The sequence below is a fragment of the Oncorhynchus masou genome, chromosome 16 (genome assembly GCF_036934945.1).
Source record: "Oncorhynchus masou masou isolate Uvic2021 chromosome 16, UVic_Omas_1.1, whole genome shotgun sequence".
NCBI lineage: Eukaryota > Metazoa > Chordata > Actinopteri > Salmoniformes > Salmonidae > Oncorhynchus > Oncorhynchus masou.
The window spans coordinates 44,419,680-44,447,410 of record NC_088227.1 but is presented as its reverse complement, the minus strand read 5'-3'; the positions used below and the strand labels follow the sequence as shown (position 1 = coordinate 44,447,410).

The window sequence follows — 27,731 nt, the reverse complement described above, 5'->3', positions numbered from 1 at the left end:
TGTATTTTTTTGTGAAGAATCAACAACAAGTGGGACACAATCATGAAGTGGAACGACATTTATTGGATATTTCAAACTTTTTTAACAAATCAAAAACTGAAAAATTGGGCGTGAAAATTATTCAGCCCCTTTACTTTCAGTGCAGCAAACTCTCTCCAGAAGTTCAGTGAGGATCTCTGAATGATCCAATGGTGACCTAAATGACTAATGATGATAAATACAATCCACCTGTGTGTAATCAAGTCTCCGTATAAATGCACCTGCACTGTGATAGTCTCAGAGGTCCGTTAAAAGCGCAGAGAGCATCATGAAGAACAAGGAACACACCAGGCAGATCCGAGATACTGTTGTGAAGAAGTTTAAAGCCGGATTTGGATACAAAAAGATTTCCCAAGCTTTAAACATCCCAAGGAGCACTGTGCAAGCGATAATATTGAAATGGAAGGAGTATCAGACCACTGCAAATCTACCAAGACCTGGCCGTCCCTCTAAACTTTCAGCTCATACAAGGAGAAGACTGATCAGAGATGCAGCCAAGAGGCCCATGATAACTCTGGATGAACTGCATATAGCCTCCACATTGACTCTGTACCGTAACACCCTGTATATAGCCTCCACATTGACTCTGTACCGTAACACCCTGTATATAGCCTCCACATTGACTCTGTACCGTAACACCCTGTATATAGCCTCCACATTGACTCTGTACCAGTACACCCTGCATATAGCCTCCATATTGACTCTGTACTGGTATTTCTGCCCGCTATTGTTATTTACTGCTGCTCTTTAATTATTTGTTATTCTTATCTCTTACTTTTTGGGGGGGAATTTTCTTAAAACTGCATTGTGGGTTACATGCACCAATGACCTCCACTAACCTTTACCCCCACCTACTGTACATGCACCAATGACCTCCACTAACCTTTACCCTCACCTACTGTACATGCACCAATGACCTCCACTAAACTCTACCCCCACCTACTGTACATGCACCAATGACCTCCACTAACCTTTACCCTCACCTACTGTACATGCACCAATGACCTCCACTAACCTCTACCCCCACCTACTGTACATGCACCAATGACCTCCACTAACCTCTACCCCCACCTACTGTACATGCACCAATGACCTCCACTAACCTTTACCATCGCACACTGAATTGTTACCAATACCCCTTGTATTTAGCCTCAATATTGTTGTTTGATTTTGTTTTAGCTTATTTAGTAAGTATTTTCTTAATTGTGCATTGTTGGTTAAAAGGGCTTGTAAAGTAAGCATTTCACCATATTCAGAGCATGTGACCTTTGATCTGATTTGACAGTAGAGTAACAGAAGTGGACCATTCATTCCACCCTTTCTCCAAACTGGACGTTCATTTGACGCTTTGCCCCGCTTCTTTTCTTCGTGTATGACATCATAGATGCGAATCAGGGATTAATACTGTTGCTGATATTTCTAGATTTATTTGGTATCTTTGTGAATAATGATATTATGACATCTTATCATTCTCACAAATATATTTTCTCCACTCAGGCACACAATACGGAACAGGCCTCCGGTAATGGTAAGTTACAATTTGTCAACCTGTTTCAGAACATAATTTGTCAACCTGTTTCAGAACATCAATTGTCAACCTGTTTCAGAACATAATTTGTCAACCTGTTTCAGAACATAATTTGTCAACCTGTTTCAGAACATCAATTGTCAACCTGTTTCAGAACATAATTTGTCAACCTGTTGCAGAACATAATTTGTCAACCTGTTTCAGAACATAATTTGTCAACCTGTTTCAGAACATCAATTGTCAACCTGTTTCAGAACATAATTTGTCAACCTGTTGCAGAACATAATTTGTCAACCTGTTTCAGAACCTAATTTGTCAACCTGTTTCAGAACATCAATTGTCAACCTGTTTCAGAACATAATTTGTCAACCTGTTTCAGAACATCAATTGTCAACCTGTTTCAGAACATAATTTGTCAACCTGTTTCAGAACATAATTTGTCAACCTGTTTCAGAACATCAATTGTCAACCTGTTTCAGAACATAATTTGTCAACCTGTTTCAGAACATAATCTGTCAACCTGTTTCAGAACATCAATTGTCAACCTGTTTCAGAACATCATTTGTCAACCTGTTGCAGAACATAATTTGTCAACCTGTTGCAGAACATAATTTGTCAACCTGTTTCAGAACATCAATTGTCAACCTGTTTCAGAACATAATTTGTCAACCTGTTTCAGAACATAATTTGTCAACCTGTTTCAGAACATCAATTGTCAACCTGTTTCAGAACATCAATTGTCAACCTGTTTCAGAACATAATTTGTCAACCTGTTGCAGAACATAATTTGTCAACCTGTTGCAGAACATAATTTGTCAACCTGTTGCAGAACATAATTTGTCAACCTGTTGCAGAACATAATTTTGCAAACCTTTTTACAAGGACGACTATTGTCAGAGTTTTGTTGATACGAAACCCTTATTTCTTGATATTAAGCAAACTTCACCTTTACACATATTCCTGTCCCTTCCAGACGAAGACGTTGTCATTGCTCTGCACGACTTCAAATCAACCGCGGACAATGACCTACCATTCAGAAAGGGAGAGAGGCTTCAGATCCTCCAGGAGTGAGTACAGTGCTGATTTACAACAAACGGTCACTCATTACTACATTAGGGAGATGTCACGCAGACGTTGGGTTCTCAGACAATAGTCTGATATCATATCCTCAGTGTGATAATACAGGAGAGCAGTATCCTTTGGAGGCACCGTTACGTGGCTCATTTTGACGCGTAAGGAAATAGACAAAGCATGCTCTGTTGTTGTTCTTTGAAGGAATGGGGACTGGTGGCTTGCTAAGTCACTGGCGACGGGAGAGGAGGGGTGCATTCCATGTACCTATGTGGCCAGAGTAGACACCCTAGAAATGGAAAAGTAAGTGAATCTACTCTGACACAAGTCAGCCAATTTCTTTTTGATAATTTAACACTTCGAGCATGGGTTATCATACGGTCACAATACATATTTCACCGTAGATCATTATAAATGAACTGAGTTGTGTTGACAGGACATTAAAAACACTTTCCTTTCCTGTATCAATATGCTTCCTGTATCAGTATGCTTCCTGTATCAATATGCTTCCTGTATCAGTATGCTTCCTGTATCAGTATGCTTCCTGTATCAGTATGCTTCCTGTATCAGTATGCTTCCTGTATCAATATGCTTCCTGTATCAGTATGCTTCCTGTATCAATATGCTTCCTGTATCAGTATGCTTCCTGTATCAGTATGCTTCCTGTATCCGTATGCTTCCTGTATCAATATGCTTCCTGTATCAGTATGCTTCCTGTATCACTATGCTTCCTGTATCAATATGCTTCCTGTATCAATATGCTTCCTGTATCAATATGCTTCCTGTATCAGTATGCTTCCTGTATCAATATGCTTCCTGTATCAGTATGCTTCCTGTATCAGTATGCTTCCTGTATCAATATGCTTCCTGTATCAGTATGCTTCCTGTATCAGTATGCTTCCTGTATCACTATGCTTCCTGTATCAGTATGCTTCCTGTATCACTATGCTTCCTGTATCAGTATGCTTCCTGTATCAATATGCTTCCTGTATCAATATGCTTCCTGTATCAGTATGCTTCCTGTATCAATATGCTTCCTGTATCAGTATGCTTCCTGTATCAATATGCTTCCTGTATCAGTATGCTTCCTGTATCACTATGCTTCCTGTATCAGTATGCTTCCTGTATCAATATGCTTCCTGTATCAATATGCTTCCTGTATCAGTATGCTTCCTGTATCAATATGCTTCCTGTATCAATATGCTTCCTGTATCAGTATGCTTCCTGTATCAATATGCTTCCTGTATCAGTATGCTTCCTGTATCAATATGCTTCCTGTATCAATATGCTTCCTGTATCAGTATGCTTCCTGTATCAATATGCTTCCTGTATCAGTATGCTTCCTGTATCAATATGCTTCCTGTATCCGTATGCTTCCTGTATCACTATGCTTCCTGTATCACTATGCTTCCTGTATCACTATGCTTCCTGTATCAATATGCTTCCTGTATCAGTATGCTTCCTGTATCCGTATGCTTCCTGTATCACTATGCTTCCTGTATCACTATGCTTCCTGTATCAGTATGCTAAGCATGTAACACATTATTTGGCGACACTTCCCTGTTCTCCCATGTAGATGGTTCTTCAAGGACCTGAGTCGTAGAGAGACAGAGCGTCTGCTCCTGGCTCCGGGGAATAAATCCGGGTCATTTCTAGTTCGAGAGAGTGAGACCACCAAAGGTCAGAACCATCCTCTCTGCCTTTTTTTAAAATACAACATTTTCAGAACAACACAACATTGTTTTTGTTTTACTCAAAATAGCTCAAAAAAATATAACACAGAAAGACTTGGAATGGTCAAATCATCCATCTTGCACGTATAACCATATAATTGGCATTAACAGAACTGACATATACATTAAAGAAACTGATACAAGCCGATATCAAGGACTGAAAAAAAAGCATCATAACGCTGTAAGCTAATCAAATTGTGTTGGTCACATACACATGGTTTAGCAGATGTTAATGCGAGTGTAGAGAAATGCTTGTGCTTCTAGTTCCGACCCGCTCAGTAATATCTAACACACTAACACTGTATGTGTCATTGACATGTCTCCCCAAAAGGTGCTCTCTCCCTGTCCATCAGAGACGTAGGGCCAGAGCATGGGGATGTGGTGAAGCACTACAAGATCCGTTCCCTGGATAACGGAGGGTTCTACATCTCTCCGTCCACCTCCTTCTCCTCCCTGCAGGAGCTGGTCAAGTACTATACCCGTGAGTTAAAAATGACCATGAACATCAAAGGTTATATATTTGAGGTTAAAGTTCATATGACCATAACAATACTCAACGACATCACAATACCCCATAATGACATCACAATACCCCATAATGACATCACAATACCCCATAATGACATCACATTACCCCATAATGACATCACAATACTCCATAATGACATCACAATACCCCATAATGACATCACAATACTCCATAATACAGACCCGGGTTTGATCCTGGTTGTATATTTCTTTCTCTTTATATCCCCTGGTTGGTCTACTGTTGAAGTGTCCTGGGGGTAAAGAACACCTTTTTAGAAACAAAACAAGAAGAAAAAAACCATAAGGAGGGTTTGAGGTTAAAGTTCATATGACCTCTTAAAGGTCAAGGAGTAAAAGCCGTAGACTGGAATCCAATCATCGCGTGGCATTTCAAAGTAAACCAGCTAACTACACCCACGTTTTTACAGCCCGAGTGTAGATTTCAGCCCGCTACGTTGGCGTAGGCGGTGGTCCGCCTGGGTCACTTGTGATTGCGCAACGTGCTGTCACTGCTTAATGAACAATCTCTTACCTTATCACAGCTTCAACAAAACAGAACACAACTTGACTTCCTTACATGTAAAATAGACCAAAGAGGCCAACCTACATCTATACGTTACCCGTGTGAGAGGATGAGGATCTTACTATCAGTTGGCAGGAAGTACATCAACTCTTCATATGTAGTGAAGTAAAGTCTTCTTGATTGGAAGCTTTAAGGAGGTTCTCTGCCTCATGTTGTGAACTGCTTAATTTCCTGTCGAGGTGAGCAGTGTTCTCTCCTCTATTGTGGTGGCCTTATGACCAAATAACCAGCCACCCCACCAGACACATTCGTAAGTCAGATAGGTTCTCTCTCATCAAATCATACAACGGTTGTAGACTACAATGAAATGGCTTATGAACCCTTTCCAACGATGTGGAATATATGTATTTGTAGCAGAAGAGGAATAAAATACACAAGAATGGCTCAATTTACAGGGAGTACCAGTACCAAGTCAATGTGGAGCTATATACAGGGAGTACCAGTACCAAGTCAATGTGGAGCTATATACAGGGAGTACTAGTACCAAGTCAATGTGGAGCTATATACAGGGAGTACCAGTACCAGATCAATGTGGAGCTATATACAGGGAGTACCAGATCAATGAGGAGCTATATACAGGGAGTACTAGTACCAAGTCAATGTGGAGCTATATACAGGGAGTACCAGTACCAGATCAATGTGGAGCTATATACAGGGAGTACCAGATCAATGTGGAGCTATATACAGGGAGTACCAGTACCAGATCAATGTGGAGCTATATACAGGAAGTACCAGATCAATGTGGAGCTATATACAGGGAGTACCAGTACCAAGTCAATGTGGAGCTATATACAGGGAGTACCAGTACCAAGTCAATGTGGAGCTATATACAGGGAGTACCAGATCAATGAGGAGCTATATACAGGGAGTACCAGTACCAAGTCAATGTGGAGCTATATACAGGGAGTACCAGTACCAGATCAATGTGGAGCTATATACAGGGAGTACCAGATCAATGAGGAGCTATATACAGGGAGTACCAGTACCAAGTCAATGTGGAGCTATATACAGGGAGTACCAGTACCAAGTCAATGTGGAGCTATATACAGGGAGTACCAGTACCAAGTTAATGTGGAGCTATATACAGGGAGTACCAGTACCAAGTCAATGTGGAGCTATATACAGGGAGTACCAGTACCAAGTCAATGTGGAGCTATATACAGGGAGTACCAGTACCAAGTCAATGTGGAGCTATATACAGGGAGTACCAGTACCAAGTCAATGTGGAGCTATATACAGGGAGTACCAGTACCAAGTCAATGTGGAGCTATATACAGGGAGTACCAGTACCAAGTCAATGTGGAGCTATATACAGGGAGTACCAGTACCAAGTCAATGTGGAGCTATATACAGGGAGTACCAGTACCAAGTCAATGTGGAGCTATATACAGGGAGTACCAATGCTACAGTGCCTTGCGAAAGTATTCGGCCCCCTTGAACTTTGCGACCTTTTGCCACATTTCGGGCTTCAAACATAAAGATATAAAACTGTATTTTTTTTGTGAAGAATCAACAACAAGTGGGACACAATCATGAAGTGGAACGACATTTATTGGATATTTCAAACTTTTTTAACAAATCAAAAACTGAAAAATTGGGCGTGCAAAATTATTCAGCCCCTTTAAGTTAATACTTTGTAGCGCCACCTTTTGCTGCGATTACAGCTGTAAGTCGCTTGGGGTATGTCAGGGAGTACCAGTACCAAGTCAATGTGGAGCTATATAGAGGGAGTACCAGTACCAAGTCAATGTGGAGCTATATACAGGGAGTACCAGTACCAAGTCAATGTGGAGAGGTATGAGGTATTTAAGGTAGATACAGAGCATTCGGAAACTATTCAGACCCCTTGACTTTTTCCACATATTGTTATGTTACAGCCTTATTCTAAAATTGATTAAATGTATTTTTATTCTCATCAATCTGTACACAATACCCCATAACGACATCACAATACCCCATAATGACATCACAATACCCCATAACGACATCACAATACCCCATAATGACATCACAATACCCCATAAAACTGTATTTTTTTTGTGAAGAATCAACAACAAGTGGGACACAATCATGAAGTGGAACGACATTTATTGGATATTTCAAACTTTTTTAACAAATCAAAAACTGAAAAATTGGGCGTGCAAAATTATTCAGCCCCTTTAAGTTAATACTTTGTAGCGCCACCTTTTGCTGCGATTACAGCTGTAAGTCGCTTGGGGTATGTCAGGGAGTACCAGTACCAAGTCAATGTGGAGCTATATAGAGGGAGTACCAGTACCAAGTCAATACCCCATAACGACATCACAATACCCCATAATGACATCACAATACCCCATAATGACATCACAATACCCCATAACGACATCACAATACCCCATAATGACATCACAATACTCCATAACGACATCACAATACTCCATAACGACATCACAATACCCCATAATGACATCACAATACTCCACAACGACATCACAATACTCCTTAACGACATCACAATACTCCATAATGACAAAACTGAAATGTTAGCACATGAATAAAAAATAAAAAACAGGCTAATCCTAAGTGGCGCAGCAGTTTAAGGCACTGCATCGCGGTGCTTGAGGCATCACTACAGACTCGGGTTTGATCCTGGGTGTGTTGCAGCTGGCTGCGACTGGGATACCCATGAAGTGGCACGCGGCTGGCTTCCTGGGTTAAGTGTGTAGTGTGTCAAGAAGCAGTGCGGCTTGGCAGAGTTGTGTTTCGGAGGACCCTTGGCTCTTGACCTTTGCCTCTCATGAGTCCGTACAAGACTTGCAGCGATGAGAATGTAACTACCAATTGGATATCATGAAAAAGGGTAAAAAAATCTAAAATGGAAATACCTTATTTACTTAAGTATTCAGACTCGAAATTGAGCTCAGGTGCATCCTGTTTCAATTGATCATCCCTGAGATGTTTTTCAAACTTGATTGGAGTCCACCTGTGGTAAATTAAATTGATTGGACATGATTTGGAAAGGCACACACCTGTCTATATAAGGTCCCACAGTTGACAGTGCATATCAGAGCAAAAACCAAGCTATGAGGTCGAAGGAATTGTCCGTAGAGCTCCGAGACAGGATTGTGTCGAGGCACAGATCTGGGGAAGGGTACCAAAACATTTCTGCAACATTGAAGATCCCCAAGAACACAGTGGCCTCCATCATTCTTAAATGGAAGAAGTTTGTAACCACCAAGACTCTTCCTAGAGCTGGCCGCTGGGCCAAAATGAACAATCGATGGGGAGAAGTGCCTTGGTCAGGGAGGTGACCAAGAACCCAATGATCACTCTGACTGAGTTCCAGAGATCCTATGTGGAGATGGGAGAACCTTCCAGAAGGACAACTATCTCCGCAGCACTCTACCAATCAGGCCTTTGTGGTGGAGTGGCCAGACGGAAGGCTCTCCCCAAAAAATGGCACATGACTTGGAGTTTGTCAAAAGGCACATAAAGGACTCTTAGACTATGAGAAACAAGATTCTCTGGTCTGATGAAACCAAGATTGAACTCTTTTGTCCTGAATGCCAAGCGTCACGTCTGGAGGAAACCTGGCACCATTCCTATGGTGAAGCATGGTGGTGGTAACATTATGCTGTGGGGATGTTTTTTCAGTTGCAGGGACTGGGAGACTAGTCAGGATTGAGGAAAGATGAACAGAGCAAAGTACTGAGAACTCCTTCATGAAAACCTGCTCCAGAGCTCTCAGAACCTCAGACTGGGGCGAAGGTTCACCTTCCAACAGGACAACGACCCTTAGCACACAGCCAAGACAACGCAGGAATGGCTTCAGGAACAAGTTGACTTGAAACCGATCTAAAATCTTTGCAGAGACCTGAAAATAGCTGTACAGCAATGCTCCCCATTCAACCTGACAGAGCTTGAGAGAATCTGCAGAGAAGAATGGGAGAAACTCCCCAAATACAGATGTGCCAAGCTTGTATAGTCAAACCCAAGAAGACTTGAGACTGTAATCGCTGCCAAAGGTGCTTCACCAAAGTGCTGAGTAAAGGGTCTGAATACTTACGTACATGTGATGTTTCAGTTTTTCTTTATTGGTAATACATTTGCAAAAATGTATAAAAATCCGTTTTTGCTTTGTTATTATGCCGCATTGTGTGTAGATTGATGAGCACATTTAAATAAAAAATATATTTTTTTAGAATAAGGCTGTAACATAACAAAATATGGAAAAAGTCAAGGGGTCTGAATACTTTCCGAATGCTCTGTATTTAAAGTGGAGTCGCCATACAATTACATTTTATTAATCCCCCAGAGGGGAAATTTGAATACACCAGCCAATACATACATTTACTATAAATACAGCATGAAAACACATCACAGACACTAAAATCAGCACATCGTCAATGGATATAAACATCTCAGTGTTTGTATTAAAAAGCCTCATAGCATATTGTTATGGTTAAAAGGATCTGCTGAAACGTTCTCTTTGGGACCTTGTTATTAATAACATGCAGCCTCGTTTACAAATTGGAACACTGGAATGTGAGATGTGATCTACATCTCCACTGGAATGTGAGATGTGATCTACATCTCCACTGGAATGAGAGATGTGATCTACAACTCCACTAGGATGATAGATGACAGATGTAATCTACTCCTCCATTAGGATGACAGATTATAGATGTAATCTACTCCTCCATTAGGATGACAGATTATAGATGTAATCTACTCCTCCATTAGGATGACAGATGTAATCTACTCCTCCATTAGGATGATAGATGAAATCTACTCCTCCATTAGGATGATAGATGTAATCTACTCCTCCATTAGGATGACAGATGTTATCTACTCCTCAATTAGGATGACAGATTATAGATGTAATCTACTCCTCCATTAGGATGACAGATTATAGATGTAATCTACTCCTCCATTAGGATGACAGATGTAATCTACTCCTCCATTAGGATGACAGATGTAATCTACTCCTCCATTAGGATGATAGATGAAATCTACTCCTCCATTAGGATGATAGATGTAATCTACTCCTCCATTAGGATGACAGATGTTATCTACTCCTCAATTAGGATGACAGATTATAGATGTAATCTACTCCTCCATTAGGATGACAGATTATAGATGTAATCTACTCCTCCATTAGGATGACAGATGTAATCTACTCCTCCATTAGGATGACAGATGTAATCTACTCCTCCATTAGGATGACAGATGTAATCTACTCCTCTATTAGGATGATAGATGTAATCTACACCTCCATTAGGATGATAGTTGTAATCTACTCCTCTATTAGGATGATAGATGTAATCTACTCCTACATTAGGATGACAGATTATAGATGTAATCTACTCCTCCATTAGGATGACAGATTATAGATGTAATCTACTCCTCCATTAGGATGACAGATTATAGATGTAATCTACTCCTCCATTAGGATGACAGATGTAATCTACTCCTCCATTAGGATGATAGATGAAATCTACTCCTCCATTAGGATGATAGATGTAATCTACTCCTCCATTAGGATGACAGATGTTATCTACTCCTCAATTAGGATGACAGATTATAGATGTAATCTACTCCTCCATTAGGATGACAGATTATAGATGTAATCTACTCCTCCATTAGGATGACAGATGTAATCTACTCCTCCATTAGGATGACAGATGTAATCTACTCCTCCATTAGGATGACAGATGTAATCTACTCCTCTATTAGGATGATAGATGTAATCTACACCTCCATTAGGATGATAGTTGTAATCTACTCCTCTATTAGGATGACAGATGTAATCTACTCCTCCATTAGGATGACATATTATAGATGTAATCTACTCCTCCATTAGGATGACAGATTATAGATGTAATCTACTCCTCCATTAGGATGACAGATGTAATCTACTCCTTCATTAGGATGACAGATGTAATCTACTCCTCCATTAGGATGACAGATGTAATCTACTCCTCCATTAGGATGACAGATGTAATCTACTCCTCTATTAGGATGATAGATGTAATCTACTCCTCCATTAGGATGACAGATTATAGATGTAATCTACTCCTCCATTAGGATGATAGATGTAATCTACTCCTCCGTTAGGATGACAGATGTAATCTACTCCTCCATTAGGATGACAGATGTAATCTACTCCTCTATTAGGATGATAGATGTAATCTACTCCTCCATTAGGATGACAGATGTAATCTACTCCTCCATTAGGATGACAGATTATAGATGTAATCTACTCCTCTATTAGGATGATAGATGTAATCTACTCCTCCATTAGGATGACAGATGTAATCTACTCCTCCATTAGGATGACAGATTATAGATGTAATCTACTCCTCTATTAGGATGATAGATGTAATCTACTCCTCCATTAGGATGACAGATGTAATCTACTCCTCCATTAGGATGACATATTATAGATGTAATCTACTCCTCCATTAGGATGACAGATTATAGATGTAATCGACTCCTCTATTAGGATGACAGATGTAATCTACTCCTCCATTAGGATGATAGATGTAATCTACTCCTCTATTAGGATGACAGATTATAGATGTAATCTACTCCTCCATTAGGATGATAGATGTAATCTACTCCTCCATTAGGATGACAGATGTAATCTACTCCTCCATTAGGATGACAGATGTAATCTACTCCTCCATTAGGATGACATATTATAGATGTAATCTACTCCTCCATTAGGATGACAGATTATAGATGTAATCTACTCCTCCATTAGGATGACAGATGTAATCTACTCCTCCATTAGGATGACAGATGTAATCTACTCCTCCATTAGGATGACAGATGTAATCTACACCTCCATTAGGATGACAGATGTAATCTACAGGATGACAGATGTAATCTACTCCTCCAGTAGGATGATAGAAATCCTCATTTATTTGTTGAATGATTTTTTTATTATTTCTACATAGTCTACAATTTTCTCATATTGAACTTCTAACATGAGTGGGGCGGGTGTGTAAAAACATCCGCTGTGCGGGTTGGTCTGCCATCACTGGTTAACACTCCATGTAAAGTGAAGACTTCAAAAAAACATGGCAGAGTTTTTGTTGTTTTTTGTTTTGTTATTTCAAACCTTCATGCCTCTGGAAAGGTTACTAAACTAGCGAGCATGGTTCACCAAATCACCTTTGTTATACGTCATCAGATGCCTTTTTGTCTGGGTGCTCTACCACAATCAATAACAATGAAAATGTATAAACAGGGAACAGCATGTGTTTCTCTCTGAGGTCTATTGTCTGTGTCACAGGCACGGCTGACAGGCTATAATTCTCTCTGGGGTCCGTTGTTGTGTCACAGGTACGTGTGATGGGTTGTGTCAGCGTCTGAACGCCCCCTGCAAGCCGAAGGCCCCCGTTCAGCCATGGGCCCAGGACGAGTGGGAGATCCCCAGAGACACGCTGAAAATGATCAGGAAGTTGGGAGCAGGACAGTTTGGAGAAGTCTGGATGGGTACGAGATATGCTGAAGCAATGTGTGTGTGTGCGTGTGTGTGCGTGCGTGTGTGTTTTTGTTTACCTTTGCATTAAAGTTCTTCCCACCTATTGCAATCTCCAAACGGTCCTCAGTCCGTTACATAAGTCTTATGACTTATGGGTTCTTCTCGTATCGTCCAGGTTACTATAAGGGCAATCAGAAGGTGGCGGTGAAAACCCTGAAGGAAGGGACCATGGAGCCTGAGGCCTTCCTCCAGGAGGCCAACCTGATGAAGCAGCTGCAACACGACAGACTGGTCCGCCTCCACGCTGTCGTCACCATGGAACCCATCTACATCGTCACGGAGTTCATGATCAATGGTGAGAGAGATAGTCTGTGTGTGTGACCATGTGTGACCATGGAGAGGGAGAGGGAGAGGGAGAGGGGAAGAGAGAGAGAGGGGGAGAGAGAGAGAGAGAGACAAAGAGAGAGAGAGAGAGAGAGATAGTCTGTGTGTGTGAGCATGGTGAGAGAGAGATAGTCTGTGTGTGTGAGCATAGAGAGAGAGAGAGAGAGAGAGAGATAGTCTGTGTGTGTGAGCATGGTGAGAGAGCGAGAGAGAGAGATATAGTCTGTGTGTGTGGGCATGGTGAGAGATAGTCCGTGTGTGAGCATGGTGAGAGAAAGAGAGAGAGAGATATAGTCTGTGTGTGTGAGCATGGTGAGAGAGAGAGAGAGAGAGAGAGGCTACAGTCCCGTATCTGAAATTACATGATTAATTAATGCTGTATAACTCTGAACATAGAGCTAAATGTGTGCAATTGTTTCGGATGGAATAATCAGACATTTGTATGTCTGACTATGCTCTTCAAGAGGTGATGGACGTTACAACTCGATAATGGTAATCATTTATTTGCAATCCCCTTGAAAACGTCGTGTCAAGGTTTTTAATGGAGCTGGATGTCTCCTTGCACCCCAGAAGACAAACGGAACGCAGCTTATTGTGACGTTTTATTGATGATGACCTATTGCAATTTATTCCTGACCAAGATGGCTGCCATTATCAGCTCATTCTAGGGCTATGCAGGTCTGTGACATCAGCCACTCTAGTAAATGATAAGATCTCAATGGGAAGGACACTGCTTTGTGTCATTACAGGAAATAGTATTAAGAAAATGGATTACACTTTCTTTCATGGTCTTTCAATTGGTATTTATCTGGTATGTACCTGGTATTTCTCTAGAAATGTACAGTATGTGGTAACAATGGGTTTCTGCGTGTTGGTAAGTACCTAGATGTTTCTGTACTGTGATTTAAAGTGCACCAGTTCTAACAGCTTTGTGGGTCTTCTTTCCTTATCTACAGGAAGTCTGTTGGACTTTCTGAAGACAGACATGGGCAAGAAGTTGAAGCTCACCAAACTGATAGACATGTCAGCCCAGGTGGGACATCATACAAGTCATTCCTCTAAAACAACTTCATTGTCGGAGTCAAATGTACCCCAAAAAAATATGTAAAACTGCCCAACAGGAAATAGAAACGTGATCCGGTAGATTGTGTATGACTCTGTATTACGTTTGGCATTTTTAATTTTTTAATTGAACCTTTATTTAAATAGGCAAGTCAGTTAAGAACAAATTCTTATTTACAATGACGGCCTACCAAAAGGCAAAAGGCCTCCTGCGCGGACGGGGGCTGGGATTCAAAATTTAAAATATTTTAAATATTTGACCAGTATCATATTCCAAATGTTATACCCCTATATTTGATCTTTAAATCAAATAAAATTGTATTTTTCACATGCGCGGAATACGACAGGTTCACCTGAAATGCTTACTTACGAGCCCTTAACCAACATTGCAGTTTAAAAAAATAAATCTGAATAAGAAATAAAAGTAACAAGTACTTAAAGACTGGCAGTAAAATAACAATAGCTAATAACAGGCGGGGTACGGGTACAGGCGGGGTACGGGTACAGGCGGGGTAGGGGTACAGGCGGGGTACGGGTACAGGCGGGGTAGGGGTACAGGCGGGGTACGGGTACAGGCGGGGTAGGGGTACAGGCGGGGTACGGGTACAGGCGGGGTAGGGGTACAGGCGGGGTACGGGTACAGGCGGGGTACGGGTACAGGCGGGGTAGGGGTACAGGCGGGGTACGGGTACAGGCGGGGTAGGGGTACAGGCGGGGTACGGGTACAGGCGGGGTAGGGGTACAGGCGGGGTACGGGTACAAGCGGGGTACGGGTACAGTGCTAATTTTCCAAAACCATGTCTTGATTTAAAAAAAAGATGAACGATGAGTTTACAATTTGAAGAACTTCAAATCGCTGAGCGAAGCGCTAGACTTTCTCTGAATAGCTTCCTAGCATCATTGCGGGTATGCACTAGTCAATGTGCATCCTAAAATGGCATCCTATTTCGATATAGTGTACTGCTTTTGACCAAAGGCCTATGTGAAGTGGATTAGGTAAGATGATAGGGTGCCGTTTGATGAGGCAGCTACTGTTCAGGAAACAAAACAAACATTTCAGAGAAGTCAACTATTTATAGTCTTGTCATACATCCGTTTTAAAAAGCAGTTTTTTTTTCTTTTTCTGCACAAACACGTGGAAAGTGTCAGTTCTAGCTAGCTAGTGTGTAAAATGAGGTGGTTTATGTGGTTTCTGCGGCGGGCTAAGACGAGCTGATTGTGTACTGCTGGGTTTTCCAACCCCGCCCTTCTTCATCATTAACATCCGGACAGGAAGTCAAGTGAGCTCGTTTTCTTCTTCTTCTTTTCCAGCCACCATGACATTCGCCCCTCTGAGACCACACGTGTCACTTCCTTTGAGAGGGCATATCCTGTCTAACCCACTTTACTGTGTCAGTGGATGCGTTCCTAATGGCATCCTTTTTACAATGTGGTGCCCTACCTTTGACCCTGGCCCCTGGTCAAAATGTATGAACTATATAAGGTAGAGGGTATCCTTTGAGATGCACCAAGGTCTGACTAGAATAGAGTGAAGGAGCGTTGTAACTGCATAGGAAACAAATCAGTAAGAGTATTGAAATGGTCTGACATCTGGTGATGCATGTGTGTTGAGTAGCCTGTATGAGGGCCCGTGTTTTTTTAAGCAATCGTTTAGGGTCCAGAATGATTCTATCTGATCTAAAATAGAAAAAAAAAGACTATTTATTTGTGTTCTGACTATCTAGAAATGTATAAATCATCTGTCTGTCTGTCTGTCTGTCTGTCTGTCTGTCTGTCTGTCTGTCTGTCTCTGTCTTTCGTCTCTCTTGTTCTCGTCTTTCTCTCGTCTCTCTCGTCTCTCTCTCTCTCTCGTCACTTTCTCTCTCTCTCTCGTCTCTCTCTCGTCTCTCTCGTCTCTCTCTCTCTCGTCTCTCTCTCTCGTCACTTTCTCTCTCACGTCTCTCTCTCTCTCTCGTCTCTCTCTCTCGTCACTTTCTCTCTCACGTCTCTCTCTCTCTCTCGTCTCTCTCTCGTTTCTCTCTCGTCTCACTCTCTCTCGTCTCTCTCTCTCTCGTCTCACTCTCTCTCTCGTCTCTCTCTCTCTCGTGTACTAGATAGCTGAAGGCATGGCCTACATTGAGAGGAAAAACTATATCCACAGAGACCTGCGAGCAGCCAACATTCTGGTCAATGAGACTCTCCACTGCAAGATAGCAGACTTTGGCCTGGCCAGGATCATAGAAACGGAGTACACAGCAAAAGAAGGTATGACGACCCCCCCCCCCTTTATTTAACCAGGCAAGTCAGTTAAGAACAAATTCTTATTTTCAATGACTCCCTGAGAACAGTGGGTTAACTGCCCTGTTCAGGGGCAGAACGGCAGATTTGTACCTTGTCAGCTCGGGGATCTTGCAACCTTTAGGTTACTAGTCCAACGCTCTTACCACGAGGCTACCTAACGCCCCAAGGTGTGACTATGAGGCAGCGTTTACACAGGAAACATACTACACAGCAAAAGAAGGTATGACTATCAGGCAGCGTTTACACAGGCAGCCGAATTCTGATCTTTTGGCCAATTATATGCAAAGGATCTAATCTGATTGGTCAAAAGACCAATTACTGGCAAAAGATCAGATTTTCAATTGACATGACGACCTTGCCATACCTTTGGTTGTGGCTGGCAACGCGACACACTTGGTCCGCTGCCCAAATTTACCGTAAATATCACAGTAGCCACTAGCCAGTAAGCACAAACTATTCAACAACGACAAAAAAAAAACATTTCTTTTAAAACATTTTACAATAGTGAATAATACAACCAAAATACACCAATTCACGAGTTTGTTTTTGTTGTCTGTAGGGGGGCCACACGTTACATTTTAGCTTCAAGACTAAAGCACAGAGTTGCTAACAGCATGTCTTCATCAAGTATCATTACAAAATGATGAACCCTCTCATACGAACATAACAGTACAGTACGTCTACCGTACAACGTTGCAACAAAACCAGGCGTCATTATTATCATAAAAGCCCATACAAATCACTGCACGTGGTAAAACCTAATTGCTACTGGGGGAAAAAAAAGTGTTTCAAGTGAATTCACCGCAATGGGCTGCTTGACTTCGTGTTTTTATAGCCGAAGCTATTGACTCATAACCTAAAATAGACCCCATTTATTTGTGTTCTGAGATAATGTGAACACGATCAAACGTGGATTTAAATTTTCACACTTCGGGTGGCTAGACGACCTAGGCCTTTTTAAATCCAAAATGATTCACTGCAATCAATCAATCAATCAATCAATCAATTAATTAACCAATCAATGAATGAATCAATAAATTAATTAATTAATCAATCAATCAATAAATTCATAAATCAATCAATCAATTAACCAATCAATCAATTCATCAATCAATCAATCAATCAATCCACCAATCAATCAATTCAGCAATCAATTAATCAATAGTGATGTTTTGCCAGCCTATTCCAGGAGTTTTACCAGGAGTATTTAAAAAAAACAAAAAACTTTATGACTTATGAATAAACTTTATGAATAATCTGGTACCATCATCAGCTCATACAAAACTTTTTTTTTTTTTTTTTTTTACAGCAGATGTTTATTTTTACTGTCATACCAACAAGCGCTCACAGTCATCATTCGAGAATTAGAGGCTCAGCCACGTTCTCCAAACGTCAATTTTCGTCAAAGTGTTTTTGTTGCTCCTGCATCGTTCCATTTCTCCAAACGTCAAGTTTCTAAGTTAAGAGTTATGTTTAGGCACTCATTCTGAATGGTTAAGGCAAGGGTTAAAGGGTAGGTGTATTAATTTAAGGTAAGGGTTAAAGGGTAGGTGTATTAATTTAAGTTAAGGTAAGGGTTAAAGGGTAGGTGTATTAATTTAAGGTAAGGGTTAAAGGGTAGGTGTATTAATTTAAGTTAAGGTAAGGGTTAAAGGGTAGGTGTATTAATTTAAGGTAAGGGTTAAAGGGTAGGTGTATTAATTTAAGTTAAGGTAAGGGTTAAAGGGTAGGTGTATTAATTTAAGGTAAGGGTTAAAGGGTATGTGTATTAATTTAATTTAAGGTAAGGGTTAAAGGGTAGGTGTATTAATTTAAGGTAAGGGTTAAAGGGTATGTGTATTAATTTAATTTAAGGTAAGGGTTAAAGGGTAGGTGTATTAATTTAAGGTAAGGGTTAAAGGGTAGGTGTATTAATTTAAGTTAAGACAAGGGTTAAAGGGTAGGTGTATTAATTTAAGGTAAGGGTTAAAGGGTAGGTGCCTTAACTTAAATTAATACACCTCCCCTTTAACCCTTACCTTAAATTAAATTAATACACCTACCCTTTAACCCTTACCTTAAATTAATACACCTACCCTTTAACCCTTACCTTAAATTAAATTAATACACATACCCTTTAACCCTTACCTTAAATTAATACACCTACCCTTTAACCCTTTAAATTAAATTAAATTAAATTAATATACCCTTTAACCCTTACCTTAAATTAATACACCTACCCTTTAACCCTTACCTTAAAAATTAATACACCTACCCTTTAACCCTTACCTTAAATTAATACACCTACCCCCTTTAAATTAATACACCTACCTTAAAATTAAATTAATACACCTACCCTTTAACCCTTACCTTAAATTAATACACCTACCCTTTAACCCTTACCTTAAATTAAATTAATACACATACCCTTTAACCCTTACCTTAAATTAATACACCTACCCTTTAACCCTTACCTTAAATTAATACACCTACCCTTTAACCCTTACCTTAAATTAAATTAATACACATACCCTTTAACCCTTACCTTAAATTAATACACCTACCCTTTAACCCTTGTCTTACCTTAAATTAATACACCTACCCTTTAACCCTTACCTTAAATTAATACACCTACCCTTTAACCCTTACCTTAACTTAAATTAATACACCTACCCTTTAACCCTTACCTTAAATTAATACACCTACCCTTTAACCCTTACCTTAAATTAATACACCTACCCTTTAACCCTTACCTTAAATTAATACACCTACCCTTTAACCCTTACCTTAAATTAAATTAATACACATACCCTTTAACCCGTACCTTAAATTAATACACCTACCCTTTAACCCTTACCTTAAATTAAATTAATACACAGACCCTTTAACCCTTACCTTAAATTAAATTAATACAAGGGTCAAAGGGTAGGTGTATTAATTTAAGGTAAGGGTTAAAGGGTAGGTGTATTAATTTAAGTTAAGGTAAGGGTTAAAGGGTAGGTGTATTAATTTAAGTTAAGGTAAGGGTTAAAGGGTAGGTGTATTAATTTAAGGTAAGGGTTAAAGGGTATGTGTATTAATTTAAGTTAAGGTAAGGGTTAAAGGGTAGGTGTATTAATTTAAGGTAAGGGTTAAAGGGTAGGTGTATTAATTTAAGTTAAGGTAAGGGTTAAAGGGTAGGTGTATTAATTTAAGTTAAGGGTTAAAGGGTAGGTGTATTAATTTAAGTTAAGGTAAGGGTTAAAGGGTAGGTGTATTAATTTAAGTTAAGGTAAGGGTTAAAGGGTAGGTGTATTAATTTAAGTTAAGGTAAGGGATAAAGGGCAGGTGTATTAATTTAAGGTAAGGGTTAAAGGGTAGGTGTATTAATGTAAGTTAAGGCAAGGGTTAAAGGGTAGGTGTATTTATTTAAGGTAAGGGTTAAAGGGTAGGTGCATTAATTTAAGGTAAGGGTTAAAGGGTAGGTGTATTATTGTAAGTTAAAGCAAGGGTTAAAGGGTAGGTGTATTAATTTAATTTAAGGTAAGGGTTAAAGGGTAGGTATATTAATTTAAGTCAAGGGTTAAAGGGTAGGTGTATTAATTTAAGTTAAGGCAAGGGTTAAAGGGTAGGTGTATTAATTTAAGGTAAGGTAAGGGTTAAAGGGTAGGTGTATTAATTTAAGGTAAGGGTTAAAGGGTAGGTGTATTAATGTAAGTTAAGGCAAGGGTTAAAGGGTAGGTGTATTAATTTAAGTTAAGGTAAGGGTTAAAGTGTAGTTATATTAATTTAAGGTAAGGGTTAAAGGGTAGGTGTATTAATTTAAGGTAAGGGTTAAAGGGTAGGTGTATTAATTTAAGTTAAGGTAAGGGTTAAACGGTAGGTAGCGTAAAGGTCACCACATGTAACGTATGGATTTGCATTAGTATACACAATGAAAAGTCCCAACGCAAAGTCACGTTTCTGTTTTTGGAGTTATTCCGTAAAACCAAATCAGAATTATGAAGAATGCCAAAGTCATGTTGGAAAATGTTTTTCCGGCGTGTGATGTAATATGGAGGACCCAGCAGGCCAGCCTATTCACTATAATGTAAACTTCAACTGGAATAACTTCATGTATAACTTCAAATTCAACCAAATCGTTTGCACTCATGACTACTGGTTTCAATTACGTTTTCAGCCAACTTACAAGCAAATACTTTGTGATTGTATTGTAACATGTCAAAACTTGTAAGGTTGCTAGCAAACTAGCCTGCTAACGTTAGCCCTACCTGCCTGCTAACGTTAGCCCTACCTGCCTGCTAATGTTAGCCCTACCAGCCTGCTAAGGTTAGCCCTACTAACCTGCTAACGTTAGCCCTTACCAGCCTGCTAAGGTCAGCCCTACTAGCCTGCTAAGGTTAGCCATACCAGCCTGCTAACGTTAGCCCTTCTAGCCTGCTAAGGTTAGCCCTACCAGCCTGCTAAGGTTAACCCTACTAGCCTGCTAACGTTAGCCCTACTAGCCTGTTAAGGTTAGCCCTACTAGCCTGCTAAGGTTAGCCCTACCACCTACTAATGTTACTTTAGCACTGAATTAGTCAGCCAGTTGCTATCAACAACTAGTTTACAGCTACAGTGCCCTCAGAAATTATTCATGCTCCTTGATTTATTCCACATTTTGTTGTGTTACAGCCTGAATTCAAAATGGATTACATTCTTTTATCACCCATCTACACACAATACCCCATAATTACAAAATGAAAACAGAAATATTACATTTACATAAGTATTTATGAGTCAATATTTTGTAGGAACATTCACTGTCTTCTTGGTAAACAACTCCAGTGTACAGTATATACAGGCCAGCAGAATACCACCCTGCATACCACTGCTGGCTTGCTTCTGACGCTAAGCAGGGTTGGTCCTGGATGGGAGACCAGATGCTGCTGGAAGTGGTGTTGGAGGGACAGTAGGAGGCACCAGTGATTGAGGACTTTGTCCGGTGTAGGGGGGGGTCTTAAACGGGTGTCCTGACTCTCTGTGGTCACTAAAAGATCTCATGGCACTCATCGTAAGTGTTAACCCTGGTTTTCTGGCTAAATTCCCAATCTGACTCTCATACCATCATGGTCACCTAATCATCCCCCGTTTACAATTGGCTCATTCATCTCCTCTCCACTGTAACTATCCCCCAGGTTGTTGCTGTAAATGAGAATGTGTTCTCAGTTAACTTTACCTGCTAAAATAAAAATATATAAATTTGGCCTTGTGTTTTAGGTTATTGTCCTGCAGAAAGGTGAACTCATCTCCCAGTGTCTGTTGGAAAGCAAACTGAACCAGGTTTTCCTCCAGGATTTAACCTGTTCTTCGGTTTATTGCATTTCTTATTTATTCTGAAAAACTAGTTTACAAGCATACCGATAACATGATGCAGCCACCATTGTGCTTGAAAATATGGAATGGTACTCAGTTACGTGTTGTGTTGGATTTACATAATACTTTGTATTCAGGACAAAATGTTAATCGGTCACATTTTTTACAGTTTTACTTTAGTGCCTTGTTGCAAACAGGATGCATGTTATGTCTACAGGCTTCCTTATTTTCACTTCTGTCAAGTTGTTGATCAATCCTCAGTTTTCTCCTATTTATTTATTTTATTTAACCAGGTAGGCTAGTTGAGAACACCTTTATTTAACCAGGTAGGCTAGTTGAGAACAAGTTCTCATTTACAACTGCAATCTGGCCAAGATAAAGCAAAGCAGTGCGACAGAAACAACAACACAGAGTTAGACATGGAATAAACAAGCATACAGTCAGTAACACAATAGAAAAAAATAAAGTCTATATACAGTGTGTGCAAATGACATGAGGTGGTAGGACAATAATTAGGCCATAGTAGCAGAGTAATTAAAATTTAGCAGATTAACACTGGAGTGATAGATGAGGAGATGATGATGAGCAGATGATGGTGTGTAAGTAGAGATACTGGTGTGCATAAGAGCAGCAAAGTAAATAAAAACAATATGGGGATGAGGTAGGTAGATTGGGTGGGCTATTTACAGATGGACTATGTACAGCTGCAGCGATCGGTTAGCTGCTCAGATAGCAGATGTTTAAAGTTAGTGAGGGAAATGTAGGTCTCCAGTTTCAACAATTTTTGCAATTCATTCCAGTCACTGGCAGCAGAGAACTGGAAGGAAAGGCTGCCAAAGGAAGTGTTGGCTTTGGGGATGACCAGTGAGATATACCTGCTGGAGCGCGTGCTACGAGTAGGTGCTGCTATTGTGACCAGTGAGCTGAGATAAGACGGGGCTTTACCTAGCATAGACTTATAGATGACCTGTAGCCAGTGGGTCTGGCGACGAATATGTAGCGAGGGCCAGCCGACTAGAGCATACAGGTCGCAGTGGTGGGTGGTATAAGGCGCTTTGGTAACAAAACGGATGGCACTGTGATAGACTACATCCAATTTGCTGAGTAGAGTATTGGAAGCTATTTTGTAGATGACATCACCAAAGTCGAGGATCGGTAGGATAGTCAGTTTTACTGGGGTAAGTTTGGCATGCTACGAGTGGGTGCTGCTATTGTGACCAGTGAGCTGAGATAAGACGGGGCTTTACCTAGCATAGACTTATAGATGACCTGGAGCCAGTGGGTCTGGCGACGAATATGTAGCGAGGGCCAGCCGACTAGAGCATACAGGTCGCAGTGGTGGGTGGTATAAGGCGCTTTGGTAACAAAACGGATGGCACTGTGATAGACTACATCCAATTTGCTGAGTAGAGTATTGGAAGCTATTTTGTAGATGACATCACCAAAGTCGAGGATCGGTAGGATAGTCAGTTTTACTGGGGTAAGTTTGGCGGCGTGAGTGAAGGAGGCTTTGTTGCGAAATAGAAAGCCGATTCTAGATTTGATTTTGGATTGGAGATGTTTGATATGAGTCTGGAAGACTCTGCCAGAGGTCCGGACAACAGGAAGACTGCCAGAGACAACAGGCCCTCCGATTTGACACACTGAACTCTGTCTGAGAAGTAGTTGGTGAACCAGGCGAGGCAGTCATTTGAGAAACCAAGGCTATTGAGTCTGCCAATAGTCGAAAGTCAAAAGCCTTGGCCAGGTCGAATACGGCTGCACAGTACTGTCTTTTATCGATGGCGGTTATGATATCGTTTAGGACCGTGAGCGTGGCTGAGGTGCACCCGTGACCAACTCAGAAGCAGGATTGCATAGTGGAGAATGTACGGTGGGATTCAAAATGGTCGATGATCTGTTTATTAACTTGGCTTTCAAAGACTTTAGAAAGGCAGGGCAGAATGGATATTGGTCTATAACAGTTTGGGTCCAGTTTGGGTCTAGAGTGTCAACCCCTTTGAGAAGGGGTTGACACCGCGGCAGCTTTCCAATCTTTAGGGATCTCGGACTAAACGAAAGAGAGGTTGAACAGACTGGTCATAGGGGTTGCAACAATGGCTGCGGATAATTTTAGAAAGAGAGGGTCCAGATTGTCTAGCCCAGCTGATTTGTACAGGGCCAGGTTTTTGTATAGTCTAGTGGTGGGCAGTAACATGTATATTCTAGTGGTGAACAGTAACATGTATAGTCTAGTGGTGGACAGTAACATGTCTAGTGGTGGACAGTAACATGTCTAGTGGTGGACAGTAACATGTATAGTCTAGTGGTGGGCAGTAACATGTCTAGTGGTGGACAGTAACATGTATAGTCTAGTGGTGGACAGTAACATGTATAGTCTAGTGGTGGACAGTAACATGTCTAGTGGTGGACAGTAACATGTCTAGTGGTGGGCAGTAACATGTATAGTGGTGGGCAGTAACATGTATAGTCTAGTGGTGGACAGTAACATGTCTAGTCTAGTGGTGGGCAGTAACATGTATAGTCTAGTGGTGGACAGTAACATGTATAGTGGTGGACAGTAACATGTATAGTCTAATGTTGGACAGTAACATTTATAGTGGTGGACAGTAACATGTATAGTGGTGGACAGTAACATGTATAGTGGTGGACAGTAACATGTATAGTCTAATGTTGGACAGTAACATTTATAGTGGTGGACAGTAACATGTATAGTGGTGGACAGTAACATGTCTAGTGGTGGACAGTAACATGTATAGTCTAATGTTGGACAGTAACATGTCTAGTGGTGGACAGTAACATGTATAGTGGTGGACAGTAACATGTATAGTGGTGGACAGTAACATGTATAGTGGTGGACAGTAACATGTATAGTGGTGGACAGCAACATGTCTAGTGGTGGACAGTAACATGTCTAGTGGTGGACAGTAACATGGATAGTGGTGGACAGTAACATGTCTAGTGGTGGACAGTAACATGTATAGTGGTGGACAGTAACATGTCTAGTGGTGGACAGTAACATGTCTAGTGGTGGACAGTAACATGTATAGTGGTGGACAGTAACATGTCTAGTGGTGGACAGTAACATGTCTAGTGGTGGACAGTAACATGTCTAGTGGTGGACAGTAACATGTATAGTCTAGCGGTGGACAGTAACATGTTTAGTCTAGTGGTGGACAGTAACATGTATAGTGGTGGACAGTAACATGTCTAGTGGTGGACAGTAACATGTATAGTGGTGGACAGTAACATGTATAGTCTAGTGGTGGACAGTAACATGTATAGTGGTGGACAGTAACATGTCTAGTGGTGGACAGTAACATGTATAGTGGTGGACAGTAACATGTATAGTCTAGTGGTGGACAGTAACATGTATAGTGGTGGACAGTAACATGTATAGTGGTGGACAGTAACATGTATAGTCTAGTGGTGGACAGTAACATGTATAGTGGTGGACAGTAACATGTCTAGTGGTGGACAGTAACATGTATAGTGGTGGACAGTAACATGTCTAGTGGTGGACAGTAACATGTATAGTGGTGGACAGTAACATGTATAGTGGTGGACAGTAACATGTATAGTGGTGGACAGTAACATGTCTAGTGGTGGACAGTAACATGTCTAGTGGTGGACAGTAACATGTATAGTCTAGTGGTGGACAGTAACATGTCTAGTCTAGTGGTGGACAGTAACATGTCTAGTGGTGGACAGTAACATGTATAGTGGTGGACAGTAACATGTATAGTGGTGGACAGTAACATGTCTAGTGGTGGACAGTAACATGTATAGTGGTGGACAGTAACATGTCTAGTGGTGGACAGTAACATGTCTAGTGGTGGACAGTAACATGTATAGTGGTGGACAGTAACATGTATAGTGGTGGACAGTAACATGTATAGTGGTGGACAGTAACATGTATAGTCTAGTGGTGGACAGTAACATGTATAGTGGTGGACAGTAACATGTATAGTCTAGTGGTGGACAGTAACATGTATAGTCTAGTGGTGGACAGTAACATGTATAGTGGTGGACAGTAACATGTATAGTGGTGGACAGTAACATGTCTAGTGGTGGACAGTAACATGTATAGTCTAGTGGTGGGCAGTAACATGTCTAGTGGTGGACAGTAACATGTATAGTCTAGTGGTGGACAGTAACATGTCTAGTGGTGGACAGTAACATGTATAGTGGTGGACAGTAACATGTATAGTGGTGGACAGTAACATGTCTAGTGGTGGACAGTAACATGTATAGTCTAGTGGTGGACAGTAACATGTATAGTGGTGGGCAGTAACATGTCTAGTGGTGGACAGTAACATGTATATTCTAGTGGTGGACAGTAACATGTATAGTCTAGTGGTGGACAGTAACATGTATAGTGGTGGACAGTAACATGTATAGTGGTGGACAGTAACATGTATAGTGGTGGACAGTAACATGTATAGTGGTGGACAGTAACATGTATAGTGGTGGACAGTAACATGTCTAGTGGTGGACAGTAACATGTATAGTGGTGGACAGTAACATGTATAGTCTAGTGGTGGACAGTAACATGTCTAGTGGTGGACAGTAACATGTATAGTGGTGGACAGTAACATGTATAGTCTAGTGGTGGACAGTAACATGTCTAGTGGTGGACAGCAACATGTATAGTGGTGGACAGTAACATGTATAGTGGTGGACAGTAACATGTATAGTGGTGGACAGTAACATGTAGAGTCTAGTGGTGGACAGTAACATGTCTAGTGGTGGACAGTAACATGTCTAGTGGTGGACAGTAACATGTATAGTGGTGGACAGTAACATGTCTAGTGGTGGACAGTAACATGTCTAGTGGTGGACAGTAACATGTCTAGTGGTGGACAGTAACATGTCTAGTGGTGGACAGTAACATGTCTAGTGGTGGACAGTAACATGTCTAGTGGTGGACAGCAACATGTATAGTGGTGGACAGTAACATGTATAGTGGTGGACAGTAACATGTATAGTGGTGGACAGTAACATGTATAGTCTAGTGGTGGACAGTAACATGTATAGTGGTGGACAGTAACATGTATAGTGGTGGACAGTAACATGTATAGTCTAGTGGTGGACAGTAACATGTATAGTGGTGGACAGTAACATGTCTAGTGGTGGACAGTAACATGTCTAGTGGTGGACAGTAACATGTCTAGTGGTGGACAGTAACATGTCTAGTGGTGGACAGTAACATGTCTAGTGGTGGACAGTAACATGTATAGTGGTGGACAGTAACATGTATAGTGGTGGACAGTAACATGTAGAGTCTAGTGGTGGACAGTAACATGTCTAGTGGTGGACAGTAACATGTATAGTGGTGGACAGTAACATGTCTAGTGGTGGAGAGTAACATGTATAGTGGTGGACAGTAACATGTCTAGTGGTGGACAGTAACATGTCTAGTGGTGGACAGTAACATGTCTAGTGGTGGACAGTAACATGTCTAGTGGTGGACAGTAACATGTCTAGTGGTGAACAGTAACATGTATAGTGGTGGACAGTAACATGTATAGTGGTGGACAGTAACATGTCTAGTGGTGGACAGTAACATGTATAGTCTAGTGGTGGACAGTAACATGTCTAGTGGTGGACAGTAACATGTATAGTCTAGTGGTGGACAGTAACATGTATAGTGGTGGACAGTAACATGTATAGTCTAGTGGTGGACAGTAACATGTCTAGTGGTGGACAGTAACATGTATAGTATAGTGGTGGACAGTA

At 40.8% G+C, this 27,731-nt stretch overlaps 1 protein-coding gene across 1 annotated transcript in view; it reads left to right on the top strand.

Moving 5' to 3' along the window:
* Positions 1–27,731, top strand: part of blk (BLK proto-oncogene, Src family tyrosine kinase) — a 34,499-nt gene that overhangs the window by 1,656 nt on the left and 5,112 nt on the right. Inside the window, exons 3-11 of the mRNA XM_064991755.1 lie at positions 1,537–1,567; positions 2,541–2,634; positions 2,843–2,941; positions 4,215–4,318; positions 4,703–4,852; positions 12,812–12,964; positions 13,129–13,308; positions 14,294–14,370; positions 16,493–16,643. Coding sequence (XP_064847827.1) covers positions 1,537–1,567; positions 2,541–2,634; positions 2,843–2,941; positions 4,215–4,318; positions 4,703–4,852; positions 12,812–12,964; positions 13,129–13,308; positions 14,294–14,370; positions 16,493–16,643 — 1,039 coding nt within the window. The remainder of the gene's footprint in view (positions 1–1,536; positions 1,568–2,540; positions 2,635–2,842; positions 2,942–4,214; positions 4,319–4,702; positions 4,853–12,811; positions 12,965–13,128; positions 13,309–14,293; positions 14,371–16,492; positions 16,644–27,731) is intronic.